This window comes from Neovison vison, chromosome 5 (genome assembly GCF_020171115.1).
Source record: "Neovison vison isolate M4711 chromosome 5, ASM_NN_V1, whole genome shotgun sequence".
NCBI classification, from domain to species: domain Eukaryota; kingdom Metazoa; phylum Chordata; class Mammalia; order Carnivora; family Mustelidae; genus Neogale; species Neogale vison.
The window spans coordinates 165,102,378-165,114,382 of NC_058095.1; the positions used below are offsets into that span (position 1 = coordinate 165,102,378).

At 57.4% G+C, this 12,005-nt stretch overlaps 1 protein-coding gene across 2 annotated transcripts in view; it reads left to right on the forward strand.

The window, feature by feature from the left end:
* The first annotated feature begins 10,190 nt into the window (after nt 1-10,190).
* The window catches only part of ARHGEF7 (Rho guanine nucleotide exchange factor 7), a 119,658-nt gene continuing 117,843 nt past the window's right edge, over nt 10,191-12,005 (forward strand). Inside the window, exon 1 of one of the 2 annotated variants that reach the window (XM_044250126.1) lies at nt 10,191-10,378. In XM_044250126.1, coding sequence (XP_044106061.1) covers nt 10,214-10,378 — 165 coding nt within the window. In that variant the 5' untranslated portion in view covers nt 10,191-10,213. The remainder of the gene's footprint in view (nt 10,379-12,005) is intronic. The other variant, XM_044250123.1, reaches the window with a different exon arrangement.

Here is a 12,005-nt window from a genome sequence, read left to right on the forward strand (position 1 = left end):
CACGGTCACACACATGCGCCCACACAGTCACACGGTCACAGATGCATGCTTGCACACATGCCCACACACATGTACACGGTCACACACATGCACCACGCGCACACACGGTCACAGACGCACGCTCGCACACACACCCACACACATGTACACGGTCACACACATGCACCACACGCACACACGGTCACAGGCGCACGCTTGCGCACACGCTCACACACGTGTACACGGTCACACACATGCACCCACGCGCACACACAGTCACAGATGCATGCTTGCACACACACCCACACACATGTACACGGTCACACACATGCACCACACGCACACACGGTCACAGACTCACGCTTGCACACACACTCACACATGTGTACACGGTCACACACATGCACCCACGTGCACACATGGTCACAGATGCACGCTTGCACACACACCAGCACACATATACACGGTCACACACATGCACCACGTGCACACACGGTCACAGGTGCACGCTTGCACACACGTCCACACACACGCCCACGGTCACACACATGCACCACGCGCACACACGTCACAGACACATGCTTGCACACACGCTCACACATGTGTACACGGTCACACACATGCACCCACGTGCACACACGGTCACAGACGCACGCTTGCACACACGTCCACACAGATGTACACGGTCACACACTTGCACCCACAAGTCACTGACGCACGCTTGCACACACGCTCACACATGTGTACACGGTCACACACATGCACCCATGCTCACACATGTGTACACGGTCACACACATGCACCCACGCGCACACACAGTCACACTTGCACACACAGGGCACATGCACACACACATGTGTGCACACACAAACATGTCCTGATCATATCCTGATGCAGGTGGTGATCTCTCACACTAAGAAAATCCTACAGGTTTCTCGACTGAAAGAACAGGTTATCTACAAAGAACACCAGCGCCAAAGTCGTCCAGGACCTCCACCTGCACCTAAGGCTGGGAGACAGTGTGGGTCACTGAGCCCAGGGCACTGCCGCCCTGGAAGTCTGCCCCGCCAACACGCCTGCCCCAGTCGGGGTGCTGTACACGTGTTTACAAATACGGGTCCCCCAGAGCCACAGACCAGAGACCCAACATCAAGACCACACAAAGCCAAGGTTGAGTGCAATATCAGTGCTAAGTAAAAACTCGCAGGAGTTGTAGCAGGAGTCTATTCTACAAATAAAATGCTAATAACGGTTTAAAACTAAACTAACTGGTTGTAGAGCATAGGAGTTTGGGGTGATCAAGGGGCCTCGGGCAGGGGGGCCCTGAGGGTTGATGAGGAGAGATGAGAACATTCCAGAAGCCGCCCTTAGAGTGCAGATGGCCGGCAGGAGGAACAGAGAGCCCATGGTGTCGTGGACTTTGACTTTTCAATGTGGAAGTCTGTGACTGACCACCAGCTAGGGAAGGAAGGATAACCGTATGTTAGATGGAAAATTATGATTCAATTTTTAAATTTTAAAAAGAGATAAAAATCGAACAAAGAGTGATTTGAACAAATCTTTTTTCCTGCAAACCAGAGCAATTTAAAACCGCAGAGAAGAAAAATAGAAAACATCAATGTAAAATGAATAAATATTACTTAAAGCAAAATGACTACTTTTTAAGTAAAGTAGGTTTTTTAATATTTTTGTTTTCTTTTTTTTTTAAGATTTTATTTATTTATTTGGCAGACAGAGATCACAAGTAGGCACAGAGGCAGGCAGAGAGAGAGAGGAGGAAGCAGGCTCCCCCCGAGCAGAGAGCCCAATGCAGGGCTCAATCCCAGGACCCTGGGATCATGACCTGAGCCATAGGCAGAGGCTTTAACCCACTGAGCCACCCGGGCACCCTGTAAAGTATGTTTTTAAAAAACCAACGAACTGGGCACCTGGGTGGCTCAGTGGGTTAAAGCCTCTGCCTTTGGCTCAGGTCATGATCCCAGGGTCCTGGGATCGAGCCCTGTGTCGGGCTCCCTGCTCAGCGGGGAGCCTGCTTCTCCCTGTCCCTCTGATGTTCCCCTTGCTCGTGCTCACTCTCTGTCTCTCAAATAAATAAAATCTTAAAAAAAAAAAACACAAACAAAAGAAACCAACCAACCCACCAGACACAGGCAAAGAACCCTAGAAAGGAAGGCCAGTTTATGTTCTTTACACGTTGTAACTCCAGGTGATGACGTGAGGTTGGAAATGAGGATCCGGGCACGAGGAAGAGGAAAACTGCAGTGGAAATGGGTGTTTTCCAACCAGACAAGCTGAAGTTCAGGATAAAAGAAGTCATCAGAGAAAGAGGAACCATATGAATTAACTTAAGGCTTCACTTGTGACAAAGATAAAAGTTTTCAACTAACCTGTCCACTGAATGTCATCGATAACATGTTACAAGGATTTACATTTTGGGGAAACTTCATTACCACCTGCGTCTCAGAGCCTCGGCTGTGTCTCCTGACGCAGAGCACACACGTGTGACGGAATGTGCGGAAGTGTTGCTAAGCTCCGAGTGGCGTCCGTGGTTTCCTGAACGGCACCGCAGCCGTGCTGGGGACAGGAGACACGCTCTGGGGCCCCGTCCCTGGAGGGAGCTGGCAGAGGTCTGCACGGGAGCTGCCCATATGAGTTACGAAACCCGCTGTGCTTCTAAAATGATTTTGGAAAAAAAAGTTCTTTTAAAAAAGCACAAAACCCGCACACAGTAAATGTAAGTATATGACCTCTGGAGCAGAGAGTGTGTATTTTTTCATATGTATGATCGTGGATCAGTCAACAGTCTTTAGCCAACTTCAGGAAACAGATTTCTAATCACATTCAACGGCCAACAAAGTCTCGATTACTTGGTAATTAAGAAACATATTCTTAGATAAATATTTGATTGGAGAGAAAATCAAAAGGGAGATAACAAGTCTCCTTGGAGGCAATGAAGAAGGAGCTCTTCCTACTAAAACTCAGGGAACCCCTGAAAGACATGTTCAGGAAGAAGAAAGTCATCGATCATTCGTCCTGGGAAGTGAGGACTGGTGTTATGAAGGACCATCGTGCTTCTGGGAGTTTGGCCTGCTCGGAAGCTAACGGAGTTCATGGTTGGACACCAGGTTGGACACCAGGGACTGTGTGAGCACCGCTGAACAGGCAGCATGGGCCCCAGTTCTGCACCCAAGCTCAAGGCAATGCAAAGGTGGGCCCCGGGGGTGGGGGGCTGCACACACGGCAGGTTTGTGATACCACCGCACAACCCAAACTTAGCAACCCCCAACCTTTACATGAATGGCCAGTAACCTGGCCCAAACTGTCCCCCAAGAGACGTTATTTTCAATCTGCAGGTCAGCAAGCAAATGTGCCCTCCGCCTCTGCCTGTGGTGGGGGAGGGATGATGTCTCTGTCTTTGAAGTCTGTTTGCTCCAAAACACTCTAGAAAGGACAGTCAGAGCAAAAGCTGTCATCACCTCTGCCCAGCTCCTAGAAAGGTGAGCGACTCATGCAGAAATGTCTCCCAACAAACATGAAACAGAGACGTTAGGAAGCTTCTGAGCTCATGATGGCACTTACCGACCTTGCTGATCTCCTCGGAAGCATGCTGGGCCACCGACTTGTGCTGCCGGGCACCGACCCTGGGGGGGCTCTGTTCTGGGCGCCTGTGTGCGGAACCCAGCTGACAGGACCCGAGGGACTGACTATCGGGTTACAGCAACGCCATGTGAGATGTCCTGTCTGATGCCTGCGGAAACACACGGACGGTGACGGGTGAGCTCCTGACCACGGGTGAGGACGGCGCCACCAGAGCCACAGTGGGCCTCGAGCACCACGAACAGAGAGAACCCGAGGCTCCACATTCATTCTCGGGGCCTGAGGGAGGCAGTGGGTGCCTGTCCTCTGCTGGGGCGTCTCTGAGGCAGGTCTTGGTGGTTTACTCACGAGTCCCTATTGTGGGTTCAATCGTGTCCTCCAGAAAGATATTTTAAGTCCTAACTTCCTGTACTTTGTGGATGTGACCTTATTTGGAAATAAGGTTATTGAAGATGTCATCAAATGAAGGTGAGGTCATTCTGGGTTAAGATGGCCCCTGGTCCAGGGACTGGCGTTCTTACAAAAAGAGGGAAATGTGGGAGCTGACAGAAAGGGAGAGAAGGCCGTGTAAGGGCAGACCCAGAGGTCCACGCAATGTCCCTGTACGCCATGGAAAGAGTGCTAAGGATTGTCAGCCACCCCCAGGGAGCTGGGAGCAGGGCTTGGAATGGATCTCCTATAGCCTCAGGGGCCAACCTCCTCCCCTCTGCTCCCGTCCTCTCCCCTCCCCCCTCCAATGTGGGACTTCTGGCCTCCAGACTGCCAGAGACCAGTTTCTGCGGCTTCTAAGTCTTCCGGGTCATGGTGTCTTGTAGGATCAGCCCAGGAGACCACTGCTGGGCCCTAGAGGGTTCCTGCTGGGGCTCCCATTCCCAAGTGCACCCTTTGTGGCAGACTGTCCCCCTCCCTGCCTCACCTCCCCTGCTTCCTCCTTTGTGCTTCTTGGGCTCAACCCCCAAATACGCCTCCGGGACAGAAGCCCTGTCCCAGGGTCTGCGTTTGCGAAGCCCACACCAAGGCAGGTGACTTCAGAAGGACGCACAGTCAGGGAATCCGCACTGGCATCACTCACCAGCCAGATGGCCCAGCTGCAGGACACCGTAACAGGGTTCTCCAGAGAAACACAACCAGTAAGACACGTGTAAGGGGATTGACCCTAAGCAATGGGCCCATGTGGTTATGGAGGCTGGTAAGTCCACTCTGTAGGTGGGCCTGCAGCCTGGAGCCTCGGGTGGAGTCGATGTTGCAGTCGGAAGGCATCTGCTGGAGGAGTTTCCCTTACTCAGGGGAGACGGTTGGTATCTGTGGTCAGTTCGGGCCTGCGACTGATTAGGTGAGGCCCACCCACGTGGGGGGGGGAGGGCTCCGGCTTTGCTCAGTCTACTGATTCAAATGTTAATCTCCGCCAAAACTACCCTCACAGACATGCCCAGAATAATGTTCAACCAACTATTTGGACGCTCTGTGGCCCAGTCGAGTTGGCATGTGGAATGATCGGCCACAGACGCTGTTGCTCGTGCTATGTGAAGGGGGCTGACCCCTCCCCCCTTCCGAGCCTCACGACGATGACTGTCCCATCTGTGCTGAATGGGAGTGCAGAGCAGGGGCAAGGGCAGCATTAGCGCGGGGAACCACCCCAGTGCCTGAAGGACATGGAGCTGTGACGGTTGTGAGGACTGTGAGGTCTGCTGTGCTCGCTGCGGAGGAGCCTCAGGAGAAAGACAGCGACAGTTCAGGGAGCTCACGCGCGGAAGCCCCCCTCGCAGTGTGAGAAATCACCCGCCCCTGCCATGAGAGGGTTCAGCTCTCGTTGCACATGTGGCCGGTCGACAAAGCTGGGGAGACCCCACCTGGGCAGACCCCACCTGGGCAGACCTCTGGGGCTGAGTCCAGAGCTGGGTTGGGGTGAAAGTCCCTGGGACCTGGAAGGGGGGGCCCTGCGTGGAGGTTTTGAGAAACTTGGACTCCCGATTTCCTGATTTCTCCAAGCCAAGAAAAATGGTCCCTCTCCTTTGCTAGGGAAGTGCAGCCTTCCTGGGGTGTGCAAAGGCCCTGTGGTGTGGCATGGGGGTTGTCTTCATTCAGGGCCTCTAGACCACCAACTGGGCAAGCCTCGGCAGGCCTGCAGGGCACACCACAGCAGCTGTTGGAGGAAGGCTCGTTCATCAGAGGGGCTGTGGGCCTGTGCTGAGCTCCCCCTGCCTAGGATGGTGGGTAGCTGGGTGGGGTGGGAGAAGCAAATAAGGCTGGGGACGGGGCTCTGATGGGGCCTCTGTCTCAGCACTAGCACGCTGGTGCTCAGAGCTGGCCCTTAGTCCAGGCAGGGGTGACTCCTCCTGCTGGGCGGCACTGAGGGAGCAGGCGGGGCAGTGTGGAGGGTCTTGGGGAGTGTGGGTGCACGGCCCACGTGGGGAGAACCAGAGCGCCCTCCTCTCTGAGGCTGCTAGAGCCCCCTAGCAAGGTGTCCGAGGAGACGTTCTGGGGTGGTCTGGAAGACAGTGTTCAGGCAACCCGCAGGGCGAGGTGGGCTGGGCTGGGGCGGGAGCAGGTCTGGAGGTCACCAGTATGTTGTTGACACAAACGGCCCAGACCTCCGAGTCATCTGCCTCCATCGGCCGGGTTCCCAAAGCCACTCAGCTTGCACCTGTGACATTGCTAACTTGGTGTAAACCACAAAAGGCCGTAGGGACTGTTGCCACGCTCCCGTCCAGCTCCAGGGCAGGCGACAGGACAAGGGGAGGGGAAGCCCTCGGGCCAGTGAAGCTTTGAGCTGGCCCCCCTCCTCTTGAGCAGGTGCACACGGTGGACAGGAGGGGCGGCAGGGCTCCACCTGGGGGAGGAGGGCCCTGGAGAAGGGCTGGGTGGGCCTTACAAGGAGGTAGAGGGGTGCTGTGGGTCTAGACTCCTGCCTCGGTCTCCAGAGAGCATCAGGGAGGAAGGGGCACCCAGCAAGCAGGCGCACCAACGGCATCTGTCACCAGGGAAGCATCCCAGGCCTCGCCCGCCAGCCCTGCTGCCACAGTGGCAGGGACAGAGATGGGCAAGAGGTCTACAGCAGGGACTCCCTCTCACCCACACTGACCCGGCTGCCTGTGGTGCGGGCAGATTCGAACCCGCTGCTCAGTAACGCCTGCTGCTTGGTGGTGAGCTGGAGACATCTCCCCAGGTCTGAGGGGAGAAGCAGTTCTTCTCACTGGATGGGGCCCTGCAGGGATCCCGCTTGGTGATGACTTCCTCAGGCTAGAGACCTGTCCTCCAAGACGCAGCACACGTGATGGACCAATGGCTTTTACTGGGTGTCGTGTCTCAGGATCTAGAAGCAGCGTTGGGCACCAAGCCGGAGAAGCAGCGTTGGCTCTGCTCACTGCCACTCGCCACCACCGCTCACCGTGGCCAGTGGTCCACGTGGGACCCGTGTGCTTCCTGCTCTCACAACATAAGGCTCTGTGGAGTTGGAGGCCACCCCCCAGCGGAGACCCACAGTCCGGGGAGATGGGAGTGGAGGGATGAAGCTTAGCTTGCCGCCCCTGGCCAGGGGGATCGGGCCCCCCTCTGCCCCAGGCTGCTTCTCGGAGGCCCCAGGGGAGCTTTGATTCACCTGTGTCCGTTCCCGGTTTTACTTTGTCCCTTTCTTCATCTGTGCTTTCCGGGCTTGCGTTCCAGATACATTCCTCGGTCCCCACGGCGGCCTCAGGATCTGCTTCTGGGGAGCCCAGACTGGGGTAAGTTCCCGGTTGACGTGATGCTCATAAAACACTGCAGTGGTAAGACGTCTTCCAATCCTGCGTAATTTTCAGCGTGTATGTCTCTAAACGATTTTCTCCTGCCTCGCACCTCTCGTGTTTAGCATCAGACCGTCCTTATGCCCAATAAATAGGGCGGTCTAGCGAAAGAACGCCGTCGGTAACGAACGCCGTGGGTAACAAACCCACGGTGGCTCCAGTGACCTTCACGGAACTCCTTCACGTGGGCTTCCATCCAGACGACGGTGCACTTCAGCCACAGCACCTCCGAGGCAGTGTCGGCGACACACGGCTAGGCTGATTGCCATCTGCCCACCTGGCGCTGGTTGGAGGAGAGATCGTCCTCCAGGTACCAGTGAGCCAACCAACGCCATCAGCATCCCTCGGCTGACCTCAGGTGCGGTTCAGGGGCACCTGGGGGCAGCTGACTGCGTGTCTACCCCAGTGCTGATGGGGGACGAGGCTCTGAGGCTTTAATAGGAGCCTCGTGGGCTATGAGGTTAAACCCTTTCATGAGAGAGGAGGGAACTGGAGGACACATGCCTGTGCTGAGAGCCGCTCCACTGGGGTGACGTGAAAGGCATCCACAGACCGGACCAAAATTCTTGGTCGACAGCAGTCTTAATTGGCTCCCCCCCAACAGAACAATGGATTCTTCTCCGTGGCCTGAGCCTTCTGTGATCGGAATTTGGAAAAATGCGAAGTCTAACCAAATGCCCACCTTGGATACTAAAATAGCTTCGTTAAACTCCGAAAAAACACTTGGCTTCGAACAATGTTACTTTCTAGAACGAATCCCTTCTAAATAAACTTTTTGGAAACAAACGTCCATCCAAAATAAAAGAATGCGACCAGGAGCCAGAAAGCATTGAAAGGCTTGGGGACTTCTAAGAGCCATTAGAGCAGGTCTGCCTTCTGACAATACCTGGCCGCCCGGTTACTGGTCACCTAAGGCCACTCCCTAGAGCTGCCTTCTTTAGGATTATTTGATTGAGTCAAGTTGAATCTCACTCTTGTTTACCAGATTATAAGCACCAGACCTAATTTAATGTAATTTGAATTGTCATGGCTGTATGTTAAACTATTTCTTCGGTTCAGCCGTCATGAGAGTGAACAGGAGTCTCAGGGGACTAGCTTTAGGGCAATACCCTCGTGTTGATGCCGTCTTTGGGCAAAGACCTTAACGGAACTCGTACCTGCCCTGTTTGCTGGAAGACGTGTAGAGACGCTGTCTAGAAACTGGTGATGTGTTGCGTCCTGTCTGTCCTCCGCTTGGGTGTGGACAACGGGGACAAGGAGACAAACCTTGTATGTCTGTAGTGATGATGGTGTGACGAGATGCCTGGAGGGAGCTCTGGCAGAGACCCGGTGAGCTCAGTGGTGACTATGGCCACCGAGAATGGGGCCGCCCTTTCAGTGTGTTTGCATTTGGAAGCAGATGTAACTGCGGAGCTCAAAGCTGGAAATCCATGCAGTCCATGATCGCCATGGAAGTCCTCTGGACGAACGAAGGCAAAGAAAGAGGGAGATAAGCCTCCATTTCTTAAAAGTTTTATATGGCTTCTAGCCCTTGCCATTAACTGGACTAAACGTACCTGGGACATAGTAAGCTCTGCTAATGCTGTTTTAAATTGCAGAACGCCCTCGGGGACTAGAGCAGGAGCAAAGGGCCACACAGGTACAGGGCAGTCCTTTATGCTGTCCTTCCTGTAAGAAGCGGCCCCCCTTTGGTTATATGCACATGTCCTTGTCATTGCATGCGTGGAGAAGCGTGTTCACTGTGGGACAGCTGGACGTCCGAGTTCCTCCAGTCCGCCCCTGGCTCACGGCCCCATGGCCAGCGAGCCTCTCCCAGCCAACTGAGGTGGGGCCCAGGGACCTGTTTGGACGCAGGTGTCCCCCGTCCTTCCTTTGGGTCGCCACACGGACCCAGGTCGGGCTCCGCCGCTTTCTTCCCCGGTGCTGGAAGCGCCACTGGCAGGTTCAAGCAGGGTCGCTGCAAGCTTTCTGGCCCTGCGGAGGGGAACTGCTCAGTGGGCGCGGAGGTCACGCGCGGGAGCCGGCCTCCCCGCTGGGGCCACGCGTGACCTCCGCGCGCTGCGGGGTTGTCCGTCCTTGTCCCCAAGGACGGCAGCAGCGCCCGGAAAGAGACCTGCTCAGGACCTAACGGTCGTTTGTTCTGTGATCGCTGCCCGCGGAGTGACGCGGAGGAGCAGACGCCGCGTGGTCAGCACCGCCCGCGCCCCCCCCCCCCGCCCAAAATAAAACTGGCGAAAATCAGAAAGAGCATCTGGGAGGCACTTAATACTTGAAACCCCGGAGAATCCAAAAACATCAGCGAGGGGCTCCGCGCGGCCAGAGGAGGGGCGGCGCGAGGGCCGCCTGGCGCGCAGGGCGTCCGCAGGGGAGCGCGCGGCCCGCGGGGCGCAAACGGTTAAGGCGGCCGGCGCCTGCGGAGGTCACGGCGGCGCAGGTGGGCGCGCACGGCCGGGCCGGGGCGGGGGCGCGCGGCGGGGCGCACGGCGGGCCCGAGCGCGGGGTGCGTGTGCGGCCGGCCGGCGCGGGGCCGCTCCGGCGCCGCGTCTTTTCTTCTCCTCGCGGTGATGTCATCGGCGGCGGCGGCGGGGAGCCGGGAGGCGGCGGCGGGGGCGGCGCCGGGCGGCCGCCGCAGGTTCATGTGCATCTAATGAAAAGGCACTTGACAGTCGGCCAGGACGCACGCGAGGGAGCGCGAGCCGGCCGGACCGCGGCGCCGCCCGAGCCAATCGCGGGGCCGGCCTGCCCATGGGCGAGCCGGGGGGGGCGGGGGGCGCAGCCGGCCGGGCCGCGGCCGCTCCGAGGTGAACGGCGCCCAGACGGGCTCGCGGCGCGGGGAGGCCGGGCGCGCCGCCGCTATGAATTCCGCCGAGCAGACCGTTACGTGGCTCATCACCCTGGGGGTGCTGGAGTCGCCCAAGAAAACCATCGCGGACCCGGAGGGCTTCCTGCAGGCGTCTCTGAAGGACGGGGTGGTCCTGTGCCGGCTGCTGGAGCGCCTGCTGCCCGGGACCATCGAGAAAGTAAGTGGCGCCGCGCTCGCGCCCCCGCGGCGCCCAGGCCCCGGGCGGTGGGCGCCCCGCCTCGTTCCCGCCGCGGCCGGGGGTGCGCGGAGACGCGCGGGCGCGGGGTCGCGGGGCGCCGGCACCTGGCGGCCGCGCGGGGCGCGGACGAGCCCACGCGCCTCCTTTGTGCGCGGACCCGGGGACGCGGCCCGCGCGGGAGGCGCGCAGGCGGCGCGAGGCCCGGGCGGCGGGAGCTCGGGGCGCCATTGTGTGCGGGGCGGCGGGGCGGGGGCGGGGGGCGAGGGGCGGCGGGGCGGGGGCCCGGCCGCGTCCGGGGGGAGCGGCCCTGCGGAGGCCGCGGGGAAGGGGAGCGGCGGCTGCGCCGCGCGCGGAGGTGGAGTCGCGCCTCTCCGTGACCCGAGCAGAGAACCGCGCCCCGGCGCGCGCGCAGCTCCCTCCCGGGCTTTGTTCCCGCAGTTTTGCGGCGCCGTCTCGCCGCGGAGTTGCGGCTCCGCTCCAGCCGCCGGGCGCCGTGCGGTCCGAGAGGACGCGGCGGTGCAGAGCGGGGCCGCCCGCGACACGGCCTGCGGCCTCCGCGCGGCCAACTCCCGGCTCCGAGCCCCGCGCACGGCGGACCCACGGGAGCCCCGGCGCGCTGCGAGGCCGCCTTCACGTTCTCCATTTGGTTTTCGGGTCCATTCCTGCTTTTGAGCCGAATCCCGGGTTCCCCCGACCGCGCTTCTGGCTCGGTGGCCGGTGGTTTCCCCGGGGCTGCAGTGTGAACCTTGATCCCGGTCTCTGGGAGTGATTAAAGTTTGCTTTCCTCTCACACAGGCTGACAAAGCAGGGGCCGCCGCAAAGGGCTTTTCAAAACGAGGTCTCCCTGCATTACAGAGAATCTGCAGTTTCATCCCCCACCCCTTCTTTTGGCCGCACAGAATATTAAGATCAACAGTTACTTACAAGGGGTTAAACGTAGAAGCTGAAGCACAGCATAATTAGGGGGAAAAACTCTATTTTTTAAAAATGGGGTTATATTGGCCCTAACTGTGCAGGGACACTTTGCTAATCCAATGTTCATTAGGTGACTTGAGAAAGTAAAACGTTTCCTCTTAGAAGTTTGCGCGTGTTTTGGCGCTGCATTTTCAAGGGTCGGAAGAGGTTTTATTCAATACGAATTTTGCATGCACGCTAGATTCAGGCATTTTTCTTACTTGGACCATACACCGGGAAACAGAATCTGCATTAGAGAGCGGAGCCGCCTGCCTGTCCAGGAAATAAAAATGTTGCTTGTAAACGAAGCTGATGTCACAATAAAATCATGATTTAAGACAGGACTGAGGAGCCCAATCCAACTCGCAGGCACTCAGAACACTTTGTTGTCATCTGGGTATCAGGAGCTCTGGTAATAAAAGACAGATGTTGCCAAGCCCTGACAGTCCACACTCAGTCCACCAAAACAGGCTCCTATAAAATGCTGTTCCGTGACGGAGAGGGAAGCTTTAGGAAACCTCACGCGTGGTCTGGATGAAAACACATTACTGTCAAACCATCAGTGTGTGTTACTTGGCATATTAACGGCATCGATTGGATCGGTAGACTTCAGTGATCATTTCCTTGTACATTCTAGGAAGATCTGCTTTCA